Below are 21,550 nucleotides of genomic sequence, written 5' to 3' on the forward strand. Positions count from 1 at the left end.
TCCCAAGCCCCCTCTTTTCCAGGCTGGACAAGCACAGCCTTCTCAGCCTCTTTCCAAATGTCATGTCAGCCATTCTGGTGGTCTTCCACCTGACATGCTGAAGGTTGTTAGTGACATTCTTGTACTAGGGAGCCCCAGGCTGGGCACACTGCTCTTAAGTGCTGAACAGAGGGGATGGATTGCTTCCCTGGACTTGCTGGCTGCTCTCCAGCCTCCTCAGAGGCTTTGTCCTGTGTGCTGGACCCCACTTCCCTGTGCAGAGGCCTTGTCCTGTGTGCTGTTGAAGCATCACCCACACCATCTTCCTTGCCATTCTTCCAAAAGAGCCCGTATCCCTGTGCTCCAGGCAGGCGAGATCCCAGGAGCTGGTTACAGACAATAATAGTACCACTTTGGTTACTGAATTAAGGTCATCTTGTCATTTTCCTTTTCACCTGTGCCTGTTCCTATCTGAATTCTTGCTGGCACATCTCTGATGTAAATGAGAGACTCTTATTTCTCAGAATTCTTTCCACTGTGGTACTGGGTTTTAGTTCCCTTCTCTCCCCCTCCTCTTTCTCTCTCTTTCTGAATCTTAATTGGCCTTTCCTGTCAGTAGATCTTGCTCACCTTTTTTGTAGTCATGCTGCACTGGAGCTATGGATGTTCTGCAGTGACTTATGATAGCAGCTTTGTGTTAGGTGTGAGCTCATCCTGTCCTCCTGCTCTCTACCTTGTCCTGCATTAGTGCTCATCTGGCCTCACATTGACCTCCTTTGGTAAATTAATAAGGGTCAGTAGTCATTCTTTCCTGTTTCAAATTTATTTATATCATCAAAGGAGGATGTGAGTTTAATCTACATTGCACCTGCTTGTTTTAATAATATGAACCCAAGACTGTTTGTCCTGCTGCAGTTGAACAGAACGATGGCTCTGCTGCTCGAAGTGTTTTTGCCTGGTTCTTGATTTCTAAGGATCTATTAGCTGTCTTTTAGACACAAACTGCCACCCAGTGAAACAAGTCAAAAATCCCTGTGTGTCAGACTTGGTTTCACAAACCATTTCACTCAGAGTTGTTCAGGAGGGATGATCTTGTCCCTGCATGGAGCATACTGAGCTCTCAGGTTCCCTTCTGTGTTAGCAGCAATAATTTCTGTTTCCAGACATGTGCTTCTTAGCTAGAAGCTTTTCTTTTCACTTCTTCCTTTCTCATTGTGCTCATTATTTATATAAAGTTGAAACTTACCATTAGTTTTGGAGTGCATTTGAATGAAGTTGAAGGTGGTCTACTTGTCTTACAGTTCCTTTTCATTTATAAAATGAAGAAGCAGTTCTCGTTTTGCCTTTACTGATTGCTGGTTCACAGATGGATTTTGAGGATCAATTTCTGCCCCCTGTAGTTCTCCTCATCCAATATCTGTTTGTTTATTCTGGTAAATACAGGTTTATTTCTTTCCTGAGGGTGTTTCCACTTTCCAGAAGTCAATTTTTCATAGTTCTGTCTTCAATCTAAAGCCTCCTCCACCTTACGTTACGCCCTCTGCTCCCGTTCCTCACCTCATTCCCCATTTTTTTCAGTTTCTGCCTCTTTAGAAGTTGTCCTCATGTGCTTCTGTTTCACCCTCAACTCAGCAGAAGTCTGTAGTACTCGGGACTGCTCAGGTAGCATTGTCCTGTGGTAATTCTGAGTCTCTGTTGTGGACCAGCCCATCGGATACCGTCTGTGGCTGCTGCTCTCCGAGGCATCGTCCATGCTTTGCTGTGCTGGAGGGCAGGAGGGCTGGTAGGAAATACTCTCCTCAGAACAGTCTGTTTCTCTGTCTTCTTAGGAACTGCCTGGTCAGAGCAGCACGGAGAGTCCCAAAGCTGCCCCGGAGGTGAGTGCTGGTGGCTGGAGCTGGAAGTGGGATGGGGACGCTGAGAGGATTCGGGCTTTCGGGAGGGTGGATGTGGAGACAGGACCAGAGCATGGGCACGTGTGGGAGGGCTGGGGAGGAGCAAGAGCGTGTTGGAGTACGTGGCTGAGGTGGGCGGGTGTGGGGCAGGCGTTGGGGAGGATGTGGGGAGGGAGGTCTGGCTCAGTCACCCCATGGCAGTGCTGGTGTGGCTCTCACAGGTGGCCACACACAGCCCCAGTGCCCTGCACAGCCCGGAGCAGAGGTCGTTCCGCGAGAGGCAGAAGTACTTTGAAATCGAAGTGAAGCAGCAGCAGATGGATAAGCCTCCCAAGCGTGTCTCCTTGGTAGGAGAAGATGACCTGAAGAAAATGAAAGAAGAGGAAGGTATGTTGGAATCTGTGCAAGGAACTTGGGCCTGTTGAGCAAATCCTTTTGGCAGGGAGGAATGAGGGATCAGGCACACCAGAAATGCAGCGCTCCTGACAGCCCAGGGGTGCGTGGTTGGTTGTAAGACTTCAGCTTTATTACTCTGCAGTTACAGTAGACAGGTGAGAATAGATCAGATCAGTTGGAAGTGACATACAACAGTCATCTCATCCAACTGCCTGACCGCTTCAGAGCTGACCAGAAGATAGAGCACTGTCCAAGTGCCTCTTAAACACTGACAGGCTTGGGGCATTGACCACCTCTCCAGGAAGCCTGTTCCAATGTTTGGCCATCCTCTCAGTAAAGAAATGCTTCCTAATGACCACTCTCAACCTCTGCTGATGCAACTTTGAATCATGCCCACACATCCTGTCCCTGGGTCCCTGGGAGAAGAGCTCAAGAATCATAGAATGTTTTGGGCTGGAAGGGATCTTTAGAGGTCATCTAGTCCACCCCCCCTGCAGTCAGCAGGAACATCTTCACCAGAGCAGGTTGCTTAGAGCCCCATCAAGCCTGACCTTGAGTGTCTCCAGGGATGGGGCCTCCACCATCTCTCTGGGCAGCCTGTGCCAGCGATCCACCACCCTCATACTGAAGAACCTTTTTGTAATATCCAGCCTAAATCTGCCCTTTTTGAGTTTTAAACGCCTTGTCCTATCGCTCCATGCCCTTGGGAACAGTTCTTCCCCAGCTTCCTTATAGGCACCTTTCAGGGACTGGAAGGCTGCTATAAGCTCAGCACCTCCCTCTCCATGTCCCCTCCTCAGGAAGCTGCAAAGAACATCGAGGTTGCCCCTCAGCCCCCTTTTTCCCAGACTTTCTCTGGACTAGACAAACCCCGAGCCCTCAGCTGCTCCTCACAGGACCTGCCTTCCAGCCCTTCACCAGCTGGGTTGCCCTTCTCAGGACACACTCAAGGCCCTTCACAGCTGCCTTAAACTGTGGGCCCAGCACTGCCACAGGATTTGTGGTGAGGCCACACCAAGGCTCATCCAGCAGGATAGTGCCCACCCTTGACCGGCTGGTCTTACTGCTTGATGCACCCGGGGTGCGATTTGCCCTCAGGCACACTGCTGACTCCTGCTGAGCCTGCTGCCAGCCAGCACCCCCAGGCCCCTTTCTGCAGGGGGACCAGTCCAGCCTCTCCTCTCCCAGTTCCTACTGTGCCCAGAGTTACTCTGTCCCAGTGCAGGGTCCAGCATTTCTGCTTGTTAAAGTTCATTACACTGACGATGGCCCCGTGCTCCGGCCTACTCAGATCCCTCGGCAAGGCCCGTGTTCCTGGGGAGAATCAGGAGCACCTCCCATTTTGGTGTTGCTAGAGAATTTGCTGATGGCACATTCAACTCCTGACTCCAGGTGGTTGAGTAAAATACTGAGCCCTGAGCAGCCTGCTCTCTGGCCAGGCCCCTGTTGTCCAGGGTCCTCTTAGGGCCTGTATGTCTGCCGGCCCAGTAGTTCCTCCAGTCCACTCCCTGGGGGGGGCCCATCACCAGCACTGCAGGATTTGGTCCCTCTGGGCAGCAAGTGGGAAGATGATTCTTGGCACAGGTATACTGGTTCCCAGGGCTGTCCACTCTGTGGAAGGGGGCAAAGGAGTCTGCAGACAGCTTCCAGTTTGCAGACAGGTACACTCAGCGTGATGAGCTGTTGGCAGTCTGTTCTGTGGAGTGTCCAGGAGTGGAATTGGAGTAAATAAGGAAGGAAGGACTGAGGAAATGGTGTAGGGTTTCTTATATCTGAAGCATTTGTAGAGTGGAGAAGAAACAAAGGCATCTGTGGGAGGGTATGGACTTAAAACAGCACAAACCTGCAGGGGTGATGAGGGTAAGGACCTCAACCTCAACCAGAGGTGCCATCCTCGTAGGGGTTTAGCAAGTGTGTTGTGGTCTAAGATGAGTTTGTCTTATTTTGGCAGCCCGAAAACTGCAGCAGAAATGTACCCTTCTGCTGGAGGAAGAGGCAGAAGAGGATGAGATGGTAAAGCAGGTGCCTGAGATGAGTGTGCAGTCCAGTGTCATCATTGAAGGAGTTGAGTACAAGATTGAGAGACTAAATGGAAGGAGCCTCCAGGCCTCAGCAGCTCGGTAAGAAGCGTGCCAAAGGTGTCCCACTCTCGGTAATTCCTGGGGAAGAGAGCTGGGCAGTGTTTGCTTTTCAGCACAGAGCTGGATGGATTTTTCCATCCTTTCCTTTTCAGAAGAGTATCTCCTCCAGCTGTGCTCCTGTGCGTGTAGAGACATCGATTTTTAGAGATAGCTAATCCAAGATAGGGCCTGATGCTGAACCAGGATTTGGGGTTTTTTAGTTTCTTTTTTCCTGATTCTCCTGGACTTGTTCTCCAGGTTGCCTTGATGTTTTTCTATTCTTGGGCACAGAACTAGGGGGTAAGAAAAAGCTTCTTGTAAGACTTAGGTAAAAAGAAAGTTGCACTAAAATAAAGCTGAAGCTGCCCTTACGGGTGACCTCCAAGGGAAGGATATGAGTTCTGATGTTAGAGAGCATGAGCACTTATGAAACCAGCAAGGAAATGGCTGCAGCCATGGAGAAGAGTCATTAAGGGTCGTGTCTCCAAGCTGAACTAGTTTGCTTTCTGGAGTTTGGGTGTGTTCTGAACCTTCCCAGGGTATGCCAGCCTGTGGTGCCATTAGCTGACATCCTTGTTTTGCTCTAGGCCCTCTGAGGTCAATGAGAACAACAGCTCACAGAGGAATTCACTGGAAGAGGGAATCAAGCCTGAGCAGAGAACCAACTCTATGTCTGGGTAAGTGGACCAGCAGCATCCTTTGCCTGGGAGGTGCCAGATGATGGAGCAGATGGCTCCTCCTTTGTAGGACACGTGGTGTAGAAGGAAGGATTGTAGGATTGTGTGGAGAAGGGGAAACTGTGATCAGAACCAACTGATGAGAGAAACTCACCTCTGGTATGTGTCCTTCCATCTCCCGAGGTGATGTCCTTAGATGCTAAACAGTTGCCTGGGGGGGTTGGTTGTCACCTTTTATCTCGCACACAGGCAGAGCTGTGGTGGACCAGGCCAGCCTGCCTCTCACTGTTTCTCCCTCTGCCCAGGCTGTACCTGGGAGCAGGGGATGCCGGGGCGCCCGTGCGGACAGCGAAAGCCGAGCGGCGGCAGCAGGAGCGGCTGCGGATGCAGAGCCCGGAGCTGCTGAGCGGGCAGGAGAAGGACCTTTCCCCAGCAGAACGTCGAGCTCTGGAGGCAGAGAAACGGGCCATGTGGAGGGCAGCACGGTGAGACACGGGAGCCTTGGCTGTTGTCTTCATGAGGCTGGGGCAGGAAGGGGCACCAGCTGTGTGTCTTCTGGGTTACAGGGAACAAACGAGCCTCCTAAGCGAGGGGCTGGAGAGGTTACAGAGATCTGTGCAGAGAGGCCAGAGCATCCACTGCTTGGCTGACCCCTTTTGCTGCCAGCAGCTACATGGGTGAGGTGCCTCTCCTGTTCCAACACTGCTTGCACAACCATGAAGACAAGGGAGTTTTATGAAAACACAGGCACCTTTCTGTCGTGGTGGATGTGTTCCTTCCCTCTCAGCACGCAGCCTCCTGCCTCCTTTGTGTGCAACCCATGAGAAAGATGATATTTACTGAAGCTGCCAGACATACTTAGAAGGAAAGATGCGAAGAGCATTTCACATACCCAGTGCTGCTAGACTGGAGAACTTGCTGAAGCCAAGGAATTAGCAAGGCCAGGGCATTCTTAACCACACAGGCTGTTTCATTAGCTATCAAAGTGTGATTAAGAATTGTTTTGGAAGAAAGAAATCTTCCTGGCTCAGAACTTACAACTTGAAGCCAGTCCAGGCATTTATTGTGTCATATAATTCCTTTCAAAAATTAGCAAGCTGCTACTATAACTAATTACAGCTTTCAGGCTGTAATGTTCCTGTAGGAGGCATTCAAAGGACAACTGAAATAGTCTCTTTTGGGGTTTGAGCGAGCTTTGAGGAACAGGGCTGCTAGTGACTCATCCTTGCCAGCCTGCTAGAGAAGGTGCTGGGGGGATTACCATGAGCTGTGATACCACTTGACAGCTCCAGTGTTTGGATGACAATGATGCTGTCGTCTCCTGGGGAAGTCTGAGGATGAAGAAATACATAGTGGAATCCTCAATGAGAGCTGGTTAATTATCTGGGGCTTTGAGGGTGCAAATCTTCCCATCGTTCTGGATCACATAACAGATCTGTTCATGGTTTATTCAGAGCTGGACAAACATTCCTACTACCAGGGCTTCTGTCCTTCAAGCAGAATTTCCTTGGGAAGCTCCAGTGCTTTGCCTGGGATGAGTCCTTTGCCTGGTCTGTCTCAGCTGGGGTTCTTCCTGCAGCACTGCCTGTTCCACTGCACTGCCCTGTGATGTCAGAGCACTGAAAGGCCACTAGGAAGCCTGTTTGTGGTGTGGTCCTTGATTTAGAAGACAGTCTGAACAAGATGACTTCTGTCACCTTGTAGCACATCCATCAGACCTTTGGAGCTGGCCCTGCTCTGAGCAGTTTCTGGATCCCATGACCTCCACAGGTCCCTTCTGACCAGAATTACTCTGTGACCCTGTATGTAGTGATGCCTGCATACAGGCAGAGTGATGAGTCAGGATGTCAGCACTGTGTTCTGGCAGCGTTGTCTTGCCCTGTGCTGTTGTTTCATGCTCCAGATTCTGTGGGATTGTGTCTGCTGCCCCAGTTCACTGAGAGTTCTCTGCCTGTGGCATCTCGTGCCTGTTGCAGTCGATGCTGTTCCCGTGGGTTTGTGTCAGGACTCTTCATGGCATCATTTGCAAATGGAAGTTCTGTGTTTCACATGAAGCCAGGAGCAACCCTTCCACAAAAATACAGGGGGAAGAGAGTTTGTAAGCAGCACCTGCCAAAACAGACACGTTGCCCTTGTGTTAGGGGCTGGAAGCTGTGCAGGGGTTGTGCAGCCAAGTGAATGCAGTGAGAACTCTCACTGTGATGCTGTGTAGGCACCACGGTGCCATCAGGAGCTACATCTTGCACACAGTCACTGCTCAAGTTTGGTTTGGGTTGGTTTTTTTTTTATAAAGAAGCTCTGCTGTTGTGTTTGATCCAACAAAACAGAAGTTGTTTGTCAGGCTTTTTTTTTCTGGGAGAGACAGAGAGTGACCTGTCATCCCTTCCCCATGAGATGGGCAGGATTTCCTCTCTCCTAAGTCTCCAGTTCCCATGCACATTTCCTAATAGGACAGGGCAGGCTTTATGAGGTAACTGCAGCTCTGATTCCTCCTCAGCCTTGCCATATCCAAGGAATGCTGCAGTAAAAGCTGTGTTTAAGATGGGTGTAGAAAGGGAGACGTGAGGTTGCCTGTGCAAATCTTTGAAAGCAAAGCCAGCACAAGGAGCTGCTCACGTCACAGGACATACACCCCTCTCCTCAGGACTCTCTGCTCCTCCATGAACCTGCTGCTGTTGCCAGCCAGCAGATAAACCTGGAGGATCCAGGGTGGGGTTGTCAGGACTTTTTTGGGTGATCACATGATTTGCTCCCATAACTGCTGTACATCTGGCTGGCTGCCCAGGGAGGGGCTGAGTCACCTTCCCTGGGGGTGTTTAGCAGAGGGGAGATGAGGTGCTCAGGGATCTGGTTTAGCTCAGGATGGGAATGGTTGGACTTGATGATCTTCAAAGGTCTTTTCCAACCTTGTGGTTCTGTGACTGTGCTTTTGGATTACCTGGGATCTGTTGGAATTGCTCGGGGCACAGTAGAAGTTCTGCATTACACCACAGAAGGGTCAGTTGATCATGGCAGCCTTGTCTGCTATGGGAGGGAGAGGGATCCTTGCATTCCAGACCTTCAGTGTCTCCTAAGTGTGTTCTGTTCCTGGAGAAGGATCTGATGAAGGGAGAGCCTTTGAGAGGTAAGGATAATGACAAGGAGAGGATAGGTACCAGACCCAGTGTTACTGCTCTTGGATTCCACAGGCCAGGTCCTCAGCTCCCTTCGCCTCTGATGCCCAGGGGCAGCTTTTCATTCAGGTCTCAGTGAGTGCCTGGCTGATTCCTGGGGGGGGTTAAGGCCTTGCTGCTTTTGGCACTGGCAGGAATCAGTCACCATAACGTGCTCCTTTCTGTAAGACAAGGATGCTCCCTGCTACCACAGATTTCCCAGGATAAGCTGCTTTTCTTAGGGTCCCTCTTCTGCAACTGCTAGAGGAGGCACAGGAGCGTGATGGCAGCTGGGGCTCAGGTCCTGTTTCCAGAGGCCCCCAGGCATCACTGTGTGGGAAGGGAGGACTGTGCTGCCCTGACCATGGTGCTGCAGCCTTGCTAACCTGTGTTTTCTTTAGGTGCATGCCACTGATTTTATGACTTTCTTTCTAATCTTCTGTCTTCTGCTTCTTTCCAGTTCTCTGGTCTGTGTGTGCTGTCACTCCTGACCCCATCACTTTGCACCCTGGGCTTTCCTTTCTCTCCCTGTGTCATCAGTGCTCTGCCAGGACGTGTGCTGCACCCCCCTTTCTCCCCCAACACACCCCCCTGTGCTCTGTCAGGACAAACACTGGGGCCCATAGGTGTTCTGGGCACACACACCCCCTGGCATTCGTGCTGTAGGAAGCGTGTGATTAAGGAGGTGCAGGCACACCCCGAGGGGACAGGCGTCCAGCAAGGGCTACCTGCATCCTGGAGGTTTCCTGCCATGCAGATGCTGTTTCAGGGATGCACTCCCCTCTTCAGCTGCCCGTGTTCCAGGGCCTGTGGCAAACAGACCCTTGGTGATGTGCCTGTGCATCCCCCCTCTCTTTCTCTGACGGTCACACTAAGGTGCATGCTAACAGGAGGGCAGATACACATGTGGTAACGTGCACTTAGAGACTGTCAGGTGTGTACACACACACCCCTCAGTCTGCTTCACACACACAACGTCTTTGCAGCTACCTCCTGCCTTTCCCACTGGTCTGCTGGGTGTTTGTGGTCCTCTGCTCCGGGCCCATGAGGAGGACAGGCTCTAGATGCTGAGGCTCTGAAGGCTGATGCTTCTGGGCACATCATCCCAGATTGCCCTCTGGAGCGTCCTGCTGCTGCAGCAGCTGGTGTTGGACAGGATCAGATTTAGGAAGGAGCCTGTTTTAATCCAGCCTGCCCCTGGATCAGACCTGTATTTCTCCTTGCCAGGGTACGTTCCTGTGTCTGTTTCTTTCTTTCCCTGCGCTTTTCCACTGCGATGTTTATCACCATCATCTCCTCTTCCTTTTCCTCCTCTTCCTCCTCCTCCTCTTCCTCCTCCTCCTCAGATCCTCAGCTCTTGAAGACAGTATTAAACAGTACGAGCAGGATCTGGCCAGGAAGCTGTACCAGTCCCGCCAGTGGGCACCTGCTCCCGGGGCCAGGCCAGCTCAGATGTCTAGTCCAGTGCAGAGTCACGCCTCAAGAGTCCCTGGGTCAGGAAGCCAATCCAGGTGTGCACAGCCCCCCCTCCCCGCAGCTGCATGCTCAACAGCCCTGTCTGTACCCCTGTACCCTAATGCTGTGGCCTGCTAGGGGCAGGGAGGAGATGTCAGCGGTGGCTGGGGGTTGTTTCCCTGGGGTCCCACAGACCACAGGCAGCTGCCTCCATGAGAACGAGGGGGAACACTGGGGCAATGTGACTGGGGGAGGGCAGCAGACATTTCTGAGGACTGAGCCCACTTTTTCCTTGCTATTTCATAATCTCCTGATGGCTGAAGAGGGTTAAGATGCAACACACTGAGAGCACAGAGGAGAGTCAAGCCCTGAGAACTGTTGCTGAGCAGTTCCTTTCCCGGCTTGGGTTGCTCTGCCATCCTTTGTGGCCCCTCTGGCAAGGCCTGCAGCTTCTCAACGCATTGATGCTGGGCTCCAGGCTGTCTGTTGCACAGTGTGGTGGCAGGTGTCTTTCAGGATGACAGCAAGCTGCGCTGTGCTGCCCTCCTGCTCTGAAAGTCTGTCTGCCTCAGGGAACCCCGGGCACTGACCCCGCTGTCTGCGCTCAGCCTGCAGACTCGGGTCTGGCTGCTGGGCGCAGAAGGTGGCCCTGTCTCTTGCTGAGAAGGAAATGCCTGATGTCTTTTTCTCCCTCCCTCGTTCCTGAGGCAGGATGAAATCACTTGAACAGGATGCTCTCAAAGCCCAAATGGTTATTGCCAAGTCCAAGGAGGGGAAGAAGCGCAGCACATTGGAGCAGCTGGCAGAGTCACCTTCACCAGCTCCTACCCCATCACCAACCCCGCTGGAAGGTACTGTATAGCTGTCTCTATCCTCCAGAAAAAAGTGAATGCCTCTGTAGCTTAACTTGCCTGAAAACAGACCTGTTGAGAGCAGTTTCCTCCCTCAGCCTGGAGTGGAAGGTCCTTTGGGGCATCTCAGCATCAGGGATGGGCCCAACCCATAGAGAACACAGGAGAACAGCTGAGGTGTGGTTCCAGGGAACAGAGCAGAAATAAAACCAGCATCATAACTTGAAAAAAACAGGAGAGAGGCATTTGTTCTGAGAAAGGCAGTGTCTTTCCCAAGTGGAGTCTTTTAGCACACTTAAGTGCTGCTGATTGGAAGAGGCAGATTCTAGGAAGTTACTTGACCTGGAGTGCTGTGTCCAGCTCTGGGGTCTGCAGTTCAAGACACTGAGCTGTTGGAGCGAGTCCAGAGGAGGCCATGAAGATGATCCCAGGGCTGGAGCACCTCTGCTGTGAGGACAGGCTGAGAGGGTTGGGCTTGTTCAGCCTGGAGAAGAGAAGGCTCTGGGGAGACCTTACAGCACCTTCTGTGGCATGAAGAGGCTACAGGAAATCTGGGGAGGGGTTGTTCACAAGGGCAGGGAGTGACAGGACAAGGGGAAATGGCTGTGAAAGACAGTAGATATGAGGAAGAAATCCTCACCAGGGAGTGGGGGGGAGGCCCTGGCACGGGGTGCTCAGAGAAGCTGTGCCTGCCCCCGAATCCTGGCAGGGTTTGAGGCTGGGTTGGATGGGGGTTTGAGCACCCTGGGCTGGTGGGGGTTGGGACTACATGTTTTTTAAGGTCCTTTTCTGATACAGCCATTCACTAATGAGTGCTTTCCTGCCATCTTTTGCAGACTGCAGTCCCAGAAACGTCACTTCACCAGGGAGGCTGGTATGACACAGTCCTGCTTCTTTTCTTGTCACCAGTAACCCTGGGGTGCCTTGGTTACTCTGCTTGGGTTGGACTCTGCATCTGGGCCGTGGGATCCCACTTAAATAATTAAGCAAGGTCTGGCTGCGTGTTCCACTGAACTGGAAAGGGGGTACAGCAGGTGGAGCTCTGCCATACCCATTGCTAGAGACACCCTCCTTTTTTCCAACTACAGTGTCACATCTCTTTTCTGTTTCCTTCTTTTGTTGTTCCATCCTTTTCCTGGCTCTGCATCTCTGCATTCAGAAAGCCTTCCACTTCAGAGACTTTGGCCCAATATTTTCTCACAAGCATAAAACTGAGAACTTCCCCTGAAATGGGCATTTTCCTTTTCCTAAGCACTGTGTAAATGTTGCAGAGAACTGTCAAGACAGACAAACAGAAGAGTGGGAGCAGCTGCACAGAGAAGGCACCTGGTTTTGTCCCAAGTCACACAGTGCAGCCAACTCTGAATTGAAATCCTGGCTGTGCTGTGGCTATCCAGAATCTTGCCATGAATTTCCCCCCAGAAACAGGTTTCCTTCCAACCTGGGTGTGCAGGTGCATTTTACTGAAGCATGCAGTGGTTCCTCTGCGACGTGAAGCCGCTGTCCTGACACCAGAGCAGGGAAGAGACAGTGTCCCTCGTTTTCAGAGGCTGCATCTGGGCTCTTCTGGGGCTCTGCCTCAGCTTCTGTCTGCACAGATGGCTCAGCTCGCTGCTGGTTTCCCACCTATTCCTCTCTGCTTACTCTCTCTTCTCTGTTTCTTCTCTTGCTGTCCCCTCTAGTCCCTGTCTGAAAAGAAGTTTGACTACCGGGAGTTTGCAGCTATTCCCTCCTCCAAACCTGTGTACGAAATCCAGGTATAACCTGCATGCTGAACCCTCTGAGACTGGCCAGGGCTTGGTGTGGATACGTGGCTGCAGGTGCATGACCTTCCTGAGGAGGTCCTCTTCACAGCCCATCCCTGATGGGAGGCAGTGACAACCAGCCATGACATTTAACCGAGGGTTTGTTGCAGACTTCAGTCAACAAAGATGCTCAGAGGGCTGGAGCAGCTCCCCTACGGAGAGAGGCTGAGGGAGCTGGGCTGGGTCAGCCTGGAGAAGAGAAGGCTGTGGGGGGACCTCACTGCAGCCTCCCCGTCCCTGAAGGGACCCCAGGAACAGGAGGGGAATGGGCTTGTTAAAGGGCAGAGACTGGCAGGACAAGGGGGCTGGAGTGAAGCTGGAGGAGGGAAGGGGGAGAGGAGAGACTGGGGGGAAGTTCTGTACAGAGAGAGTGGTGAGGGGCTGGAAGGGGCTGCCCAGAGAGGGGGTGGGTGCCCCGTCCCTGGGGGTGTCCAAGGCCAGGTTGGCTGGGGCCCTGGGCAGCCTTGTGTAGCTCCAGGCCTGGAGGTTGGTGTCCCTGCCTGTGGCAGGGGGTTGGAGCTCTGCCCAGACCACTCTGGGATTCTATGAAGTGGAACTGTGAAAAAGTTGGTCCTGTGGTTTTAAAATTAATGGCATAAACTTTGCAAAGATAAAGCAGCTGCATCGTCACCTTAATTGATCCTGAAATACCTCTAAGGAAGGGAGAAACCCATAGAAATGATTGCCAACAAACTGCAGATTGGAGCAGATGTTCACTTCAGGCTGGAATGTGTCCATTATCCTGCCCAGGAAGCTGCTGTGGTGACAAGTCCTTATGTTGTAACTGCTGTGGGTGAACTGTGAGGTGACCCCATGGTGAGAGAACACTGGGTCTCCAGGGTGAGCACTATGAGGCTCTTCTTTCTAGAAGAACTTCATTTCAGCTAAGCTCCTGTGTCATAGACTCACAGAACAGCTGAGGGTGGAAGGGATGTCTGGGGGTCAGCTGTTCTGACCCCCATGCTCAAGCAGGGCCACCTAGAAACAGTGTCCCAGGACAGAGAGTCACTAACTGATTGTGACAGCTGGCTGGAGCAGGCACTGTGCATCTCTGGCTTTCCTTCTGTGTAAAGACAATGCAGCAGATGCCTGCACTTACCTTGGTGTTTGTGGAGAGCCAGCAAGCACAGACATGCCAGGCTTCCACCTGCTGTCACGACAGTTCCCAGCTCCAAGGGGCCACCCCCAAAGCCAGTCTGGCCTGAGCAGAGTTGCAGTTTGGGGCTCCTTGGGCAGTGATGCAGCTTGTGATGCAGTACATGTTTTATACCATTTATTTCCAAAGCACTGGGTGGGCTGAGGTCGTCTCCCCCTCTTGCCAGCCTTGTCCAGCTCAGGAGGGACTGAGGCCTCGTGCCCTCTCAGCTGTGGAGCTTCCCTACTGCTCCCCATGCAAGAGCAGAGCTGCCATCCTTTATCCTACAGCTAGAGAAAGAGAAGCCTCTCCTCACTGTGCTCTGGAGCTGCAGCAGAGGTTTTGATTGGCATGGCCAGAACTTTGAGGCACGTTTGGCTTTGTTACGTGTGTTGAGCTCCCCTGAAACCTCACGCTCCTGTTTGTGCAGCTCAGGAGTGTTGAGCTTAGTGTAAGTATTGTGTAGAAACCCAGAGAGAGTAGTAGAAGTAACAGATGCCACTTCTGAAGTGAACAGGGTACAGAACAGGATACTTTGACCTTTCCTTGGGCACTGAATGCAGCTACATTAATGTCTCTATTTCAGCCCAGTACGTGGAGCTCAGGGCGCTGAGCCTGTCCCCAGAGCAGTGCTCACTGTCAAACCCCCTCAAGCTCATGGCCATGAGCAAAGCTGTTTTCTCATGGTGTTGTCACTGTGGTCTGAGGAGCTACAGTCAGCTCTGGTTGTTGGAATTGTGAAGGGATTAAAATGAGCAGGGGCTGTTGGAGTATCCCCATTCCCACTTAGCCATTTCCCCAGCGCTGCCTCTGCCATCCCTTGGGATGTAGCTGCTTCCCACCCCATGCACAGCTGAGCATGAGGAACAACGTCCTGGGCCCCCAGAAGCTGGGCCTGGGAGTGCTGCAGATGCAGAATCAGGGTCCAGGCCTCTCAGAGAATGTAGCTCATGCCTGTACTTCCCTCAGGTGTTTCTACTCATTTTCTTTGTCTTTCCACTTTCTGCCTTTTGTGTCACTTCCTCCCCTGTCCCCTCCTCCCTCTGCACACCAAGCAGCAGTAGGAGAGCTGAGGCAGACACAAACTCCTCCTGCAGTTTGGCAGTGGGTTGTGTGTCTTCAGCACCAAGAATTAACGTGTGTTCACTGGGGGTCATGCCCTGTATTGCCTGTGCCTTGGGGGCAGAGGGTTCTCCATCGTGTGCTGGAAGGCTGGAGGTGTTAGAGGTGGATGCTCATGTCTTCTGTTCTCTTCCAGTCACCCGATGCAGCTGATGACCTCAGATACATAGATGACAGAAATAACTCAGGTAAGCTCATGGCCAAAGAGCCATCTTTCTGCTCCCTGCTTCCCACCACAGTGCTGCAGGGTTCCCCTTTGCCTGCTCCTGGAACCAGCCCTGCTGCTGCTTGAAGCAGTGTCCTGTTTTGTCCATTCTAGAGTGAGACCTCCAAACCTGCCAGGTTCAGTTTTGGGTAGGATATTTGCATCATGCTGGAGCGGTGGCTAACCTGCTGAGTGGTGTTTAACAAGCATGCAGAGTTCTCTCCTGGTGGTGTGCTCTGGAGTAAAGCGTTCTGCTAGGATGTGGGTGGGAAGTCTCAGCCTCTGTCACCTGCTGTGGGTGGGTAATGCAGGTTCAGGACCTGCCTTCTGCTCCTTGTGCTGGAGCAGAGAACCCTGCTGCCTGCAGGCAGCTGCAGGTAAACTCACAGAATCCCAGCCTGGTCTGGGTTGGAAGGGACCCCAGGGGTCCCAGAGCTCCAACCCCCTGCCACAGGCAGGGACACCAACCTCCAGGCCTGGAGCTACACAAGGTTGCCCAGGGCCCCAGCCAACCTGGCCTTGAACACCCCCAGGGACGGGGCACCCACCCCCTCTCTGGGCAGCCCCTTCCAGCCCCTCACCACTCTCTCTGCAAAGAGCTTCCCCCTAATATCTCATCTAAACCTTCCCTCCTCCAGCTTCACTCCATCCCCCTGTCCTGCCATTGTTTATTCTGGGTGTTGGAGCCTTGAGAGTGTTTGGGTGTCCAAGCATCCAGGTGACTCCAAGTCTGTGCAGGGTCACCTAAATAAACAGTAATTAAAGCTGTGACTACTGTGCCTGTTGGGGCTGCCCCAGCTGTAACAGGCTCAGACTATCTTCCTGGAGGCTGCAGTAGTAGTGGAATCTTTCAATCCTCCTTTTCTGCACCAATCCCAGCCCCCTGCCTGGCCTGTATTGTCTCTTTGCAGCTCATGGTCTCTTCTCAGACCAGGTGGAGAAAATACTTGGAATAAAATATTTACCTGGGGAAAAATCCTTGAGAATAGGAGTGGTCTTGACTTGCATTTGCCTTTGCCATAAGAGCAAAACAGTTACCAAAGACCAAAGGAGCATATGCTGAACTAGTTCAAAACAACACTGTGTGCATTCTCCTCCTGCCCCCCCTCCCCAGCTTCGTTATCGTATCCTGTCTTGTCTTTCACTTCTGGGTGTGTTTGATGGAGCTTTAGAGGGAATAACCAAAAGGATTTTGAGGAGTTGAGCGTGCTGACATCACTTGACTTGAATGTTTGATGGCTCCTTTGGGAAACTGTCTCAGAGGGAATGAATTCCCACTAAACCCCACCGATTCCCCCCTCCCCATCTGGCTTCCCATCTGCATGTGCCTGGACCTTTCTACCTGCTTGCCTTGTTTGGAAGTCAGACGTCTGCTCATCAACCCTGGTACCCCTTTGAGGTGTCAGGTTTGTCACCTACACTCATTTGGCTCTGTGGCCTTTTCAAACAACAGCCTAATGCTGCAGGTTGTAGGTCAGGGAGGAGCCTGAGCTTTATCAGGTACTGTAACAAGGGGGTTACTGGAGTCGGGGCAGGACACTGGGTACAGCTCAGCAGCCTCTGAGCTGACATAACTCCACAGGTTTGAGGCTCTCTGCTGTGCTCAGAGGCTTTAGAGAGACTTCCCAGCAGCCAGTTTGTGTTTAAAAGGAAAAATCCAGGGGCTTGTGGAACTTCTCCCTTTGCACACAAGGATCTCGCTGCAGCTGTTGGAGCCAAATTACCTCAGAGGGTAGATGGGCTGGGCATGTGTCAGCACATCAGATGAGCTCCAACTCCTTTCAGGCAGGAGGGAGCCACTGTAACAGCAGGGTACTTTGGATGCAGAACGCATCCTAGGAGCCACTGGACCATGTTAACTGAGCATCAGCCCTGCCAGAGGACGTGTCCTGCTGAGCTCCTTTGCTCAGGGGCCCAAGTCACAGCCTGCACTACAGAAAAACTTGGCTGTGTAACTTGAGCATCAAGCAAGGCCAGAACGGTCCCCTCTCCCCATGGCATAGCATCCTGGCAGTCACACTGCTCTCTAGTGTCACTGGTTTCTGCTCTGTGAACTGCCTGGAGCAGCAGCATGGACCCACATCCTTTCCGTGCTCTCTTCTTCCTCAGGCTTGGCAGGGCCGATACTTCTCAGTGAACTGTGGGTGTTGTGGGTAACTCAGGCTCATAACACCCACAGCTCAGGCATGGGGCTTTCTTCCCAGAACCCACAGTAGTCAGCACTCGAGCTGCAGGTCACGCACAGGTTCTGGGCAGAGGATTTCTCTAAGTCACTGTGGCTTCAGCACCGTCTCAAATCCAGCCCCTGGGAATCCCCTTAGGCCCACACAGACTGTGTCAGCTCTGTAACTAACCTGGCACTCTCTCCCTAGGCCTTAACTTTCCTTGTCTACACAGTTCCCCAGGAGCAGGATGGGCAGCCAGAGGAAGAGGAAATGTTAGTAGCACGTGATCCATCAACACCGACTCCATCAGCACTTGAAGAAATGGCCCTGTACAGCAGCAAGCGCAAACTGCGGCACGGCCGGCGCAGTCTGGAGGCTGCTGTCCCCACGTAGAAGATCCGAGGCGCCTGGGCGAGGGGATAGCCCAGCACAGGGCTCTGAGCTTCCTGTGCTCTGGGGACAGCACTGGGCTGCCCACACTGCTGCCTCCTGGACTCTGGATGGGAACTGAGTGCTCCAGGGAGCATTGTGGTCAACCAGCTTCCTTCAAGGCTGTGAACCGCCCTCTTTTCTCACCCGATGACGCACTGGGGCACGTCCTGAACAAGATGGGATGACACTAGAGTTATTGATGGCAAATTGAGAGGAGGTGTGGGTAGGACAGTGGGCAGCTGCAGCTTCTTAGCTTGTAAATATTGTGTGTGGGGAAAGGGTAGGACGGGGAGAACATAGGAGTGTGAGAATGTGTTGGGCTCCAGCTGTTACTTCCTCAACTTGGGTTTCTTAGTGGTTACTATGGGAGCTTCTACTCCGGTATGAATTGGAAGGAAGGTCCAGCCTGCCTTTGCTCCTATTTAATTTCCAGTCTTTTGCCAAAAAGCATCTCCTTCCACCTCCCACACCGTGTCACCTCACTTTCTTTGGGGAGTGTGTGGAAATGAGTAGCTTGGAGGCAAAAAGAGCAAATAAAAGGAATTTCAGCGAAGTGCCTCCCTCTGACACTGACACCTACGTGCTCAAGCAGAGACGACCGAACAAGCAGGAGCCTGTGCCAGCTCTGTGCCACCTGCCTCTGTGAGCGCAGCGATCTATCCCGTGTAGGAACCTGCTCCTGCCAGTGTTACGTGCTGGTCTGGGACACAGATACCTGCTGACACGCACACGCCTCAGCGTGCAGCAGGAGCCACTCCCCAGGGGCGCTGATCCAGTGTCAGGGGAGCCCAGGTATCTGTCTCCTGTCAGCACCGTGGCCGGATCGGTGAGCGGAGGCAGGAAGGGGGAAGGAGCCGAACCGCAGTAGCAAGAATTAGCTGTGTGCATGTGAGAGCAATAGAGGGCAGAGTAGCTGGGGTTAGGATGCGGTGGCAGAGATGGGTGGTGTAACCAGCAGACAGGATGGGGGGGGTAGGATTCAGGAAATGGGGAAGGGTAGGAAGAGATGTGGCTGGGGTCAGGTTAGGAGTAATGGGGTCTCACAGGGAGGAGGAGATGCTGGTGGGCGAGTCCACTGTGTTGCTCACTATCTGTGGCGTGAAAGGTGGCGTCACAGGGTGCTCAGTGAGGGGCTGTGCCAGGCAGGGAGCAGAGGGACAGGGGGTCTGGCCGATGCCTTGCAATAACTGCGTCCTGCTGCGCTCTGCCGCTCGTTGGCTTCGGGCCCCTTCGTGGGGAACAGGGGGACCCAGCTTGGCCGTGCCAGGGCTAAAGAACCAACCTGAGAAAGGAGTAGGGCTGCTGTGCCTGGTTTCCCTGGGTGGAACAAGGGCTGTGAACAGATTCTGTACTGAGTGAGCTCTGCAGAGGTGGAGGAGGTTGATGCTGCTTGTGGCTCTGAGAACAGTCTCTGCTGCTCCACTGCCGACTACTGAAGTAAAGCCTCCCTTGGGTTTGTTTCTGTTTTTTCTAAATGCCTCTAATAGGGAGAAAGGTGTCTGAGCTGGGCAGTAACCTGATCTGTCTACCCTGATACATTGGTGCTCTCTGCTGAACCCCTCCAGCAGTAAGACTAGAGTTGGACCGTGAGCCTTCCAGTGACTCGCAGTGGCTTGGGAGCGACAGGCACTTCTGCTTGTATATTTGCTGAACGAAAGAACTGGATGCAGTTTTTTCAGTTGAGAATCCCTTCATGCCAAAATCCAGTGGATCATTTTAACTGACTTCATATGTTTTAATTTTACAGAGCTTTGAAGGGGGAACTCTGATAATCTTAAAATGCAGCCGTGGCTGCTTCCATCATCAGCAATTTGAGCTTTTCTTTTTTAAATCTAATTTTAGCATTTGCTTTTTAACAACAGTTTTGGAAACAATCCTGGATTGGTTTTGGTGACTAACTTGTGATTCTTTTTTCCTTTCCCTTTGCGGTACCTGGTGCCAGGCTCTGGGTTCTCTCCCATTCTCTCCTGAGAGACTCTGAGGGAAAATTAGCGCATCAAGACTGTAACTAGTGAAATTTGTACAACCAAAGAAATCTATTTTGTGGTTCAACGATAATAAAGTTTACTTTACATTTTAGAGCCTTTAGTTAATGTGGTTTGCTCACTGTGAAGTCTGTGCTTTCTCTGTCAACACTTTGGTCCTTACTCGTGGTCCTGTAGCGTAGCAAACACACCAGGGCTTGCCCTGCTTCTGCGTGCAGAAATTAATGATCACCTAAAATCAACGCCCACACCAGGAACATCAAGGTGAGGACCTGCTGCTCTTGCAACGTTCGGTAGAAAATGGGCCTGTATGCTGAAAGGGGGAGAAAAGAACCTACATTAGTAATACTAAATCCATCTCTATCTTGGATGTAGCAGATTCACTCCTAGGGGAGATGGAGGGGAGTGGAGGTTTCTCCTCCAGAGAAGCTGTAGTAGTGAGGAGAGTAAATGGGGACAAACAGGTGAGATGATACGTGTAGGGTACAGTGGTTTAACACATTAATAGAATCACAGAATCCCAGACTGGTCTGGGCTGGGAGGGACCCCAAGGGTCCCAGAGCTCCAACCCCCTGCCACAGGCAGGGACACCAACCTCCAGGCCTGGAGCTACACAAGGTTGCCCAGGGCCCCAGCCAACCTGGCCTTGAACACCCCCAGGGATGGGGCACCCACCCCCTCTCTGGGCAGCCCCTTCCAGCCCCTCACCACTCTCTCTGCAAAGAACTTCCCATCAGTCTCTCCTCTCCCCCTTCCCTCCTCCAGCTTCACTCCAGCCCCTTGTCCTGCCAGTCTCTGCCCTTTAACAAGCCCATTCCCCTCCTGTTCCGCTGCTCACTTCAGGGATGGGGAGGCTGCAGTGAGGTCCCCCCACAGCCTTCTCTTCTCCAGGCTGACCCAGCCCAGCTCCCTCAGCCTCTCTCCGTAGGGGAGCTGCTCCAGCCCCCTGAGCATCCCCGTGGCTCCTCTGACCCCTCTCCACCAGCCCCACATCTTCCTTGTGTTGGGCCCCAGCTCTGGACACAGGACTCCAGCTGGGGCCTCCTCAGGGCAGAGCAGAGAGGGACACTCCCCTCCCTGTCCCTGCTGCCACCCCTCTGCTGATGGAGCCTGTTAAAAACCCATCCTGCTTCATGGCACACAGGAGAGGGAGGTAAATTCAGGCATGAGGAAAAGAAGCTGTTCTGGGCTGTCAGTATGAGAGCCGTTAAGAACTAACGTTTGCTGTGCCTGGTGACACAGAACACACCTGTGTGCCATGGTGCCCAGGGTTCAGGCTGAGGCCCCTCTGGGAAGGGCTGCCTAGCAGGATGCTGCTGCCTGCAGCAGCGAGGACGGGTCCCTTCTGCCACTGCCGAGCTTGGGGTGCCGGCTGCTCTCGCCCGCTGGCTCGTGGGCGCAGGTGAGTTCACAGAGCACCAACCCAAAGGCTGTGGCTCCATCTAACCAACTGCTGGGGGTGGGGGGGGGTGGGGTGGGGGGGGGGGGGGGGCTGCACACGTCTGTGTGTATATGAAGGGTCACCAGGGGTGGGGATGGGGCGCTGCACGCATGTCTCTGTGTATGAAAGGACACCAGGACACATGAGCCAACAGCCTGGAAGCGATGCACAGCCTGGGGCCTGCTCATCAGCTGATGGAGTATGAAACGCAGTGACAGCATGATCATAGCACCCCCAGAGATGTCTTTGTTAGAAGGGCCCTTTTCAGATCAAGTCCAACCATCACCTTACCCTGCCAACCACAACTAAACCACGTCCCTCAGCACTGCATCTAAGCATCTCCACTTCCCTGGGCAGCCCGTTTCAGTGTCTATCAATCAGCCCTGTGTGAAGAAGTTTTTTTTCCCTAGTATCCATTCTGACCCTCCCCTGGCATAACTTGATGCCATTTCCTCTCCTCCTACCCCTTGTCACTAGAGTGAACAGGTCAGGCACCCCACCTCTCCACACCTCCTTTCCAGTTAGCTGTAGAGCAGTTAGAGTTACTGTCACCCTCCTCCAGACTAAAGAACCCCAGTTTCTGCAGCCTCATAACATTTATTCTCCATCCCCTTCACCAGCCTCATTGCCCTTCTCTGGACATGCTCCAGCACCTCAAGGTCTTTTCTGTAGCGAGGGGCGCAAAACTGAACACAGCACTGAAGGTGGGGCCTCACCACTGCAGGGGGACAGTGA

The 21,550-nt window shown here is 52.7% G+C and overlaps 1 protein-coding gene across 1 annotated transcript in view; it reads left to right on the forward strand.

The window, feature by feature from the left end:
- The window catches only part of SCRIB (scribble planar cell polarity protein), a gene marked incomplete at its 5' end in the record, with an annotated part of 112,919 nt that extends 93,449 nt beyond the window's left edge, over positions 1–19,470 (forward strand). The window contains 11 exons of the mRNA XM_084260511.1: positions 1,809–1,856; positions 2,096–2,261; positions 4,222–4,390; positions 4,978–5,067; positions 5,373–5,552; positions 9,566–9,730; positions 10,386–10,525; positions 11,362–11,399; positions 12,208–12,282; positions 14,724–14,775; positions 17,190–19,470. Coding sequence (XP_084116637.1) covers positions 1,809–1,856; positions 2,096–2,261; positions 4,222–4,390; positions 4,978–5,067; positions 5,373–5,552; positions 9,566–9,730; positions 10,386–10,525; positions 11,362–11,399; positions 12,208–12,282; positions 14,724–14,775; positions 17,190–17,350 — 1,284 coding nt within the window. The 3' untranslated portion in view covers positions 17,351–19,470. The remainder of the gene's footprint in view (positions 1–1,808; positions 1,857–2,095; positions 2,262–4,221; positions 4,391–4,977; positions 5,068–5,372; positions 5,553–9,565; positions 9,731–10,385; positions 10,526–11,361; positions 11,400–12,207; positions 12,283–14,723; positions 14,776–17,189) is intronic.
- Between the last annotated feature and the right edge of the window lie 2,080 nt (positions 19,471–21,550).

The sequence above is a fragment of the Gallinula chloropus genome (genome assembly GCF_964237585.1).
Source record: "Gallinula chloropus genome assembly, chromosome: 2".
NCBI classification, from domain to species: domain Eukaryota; kingdom Metazoa; phylum Chordata; class Aves; order Gruiformes; family Rallidae; genus Gallinula; species Gallinula chloropus.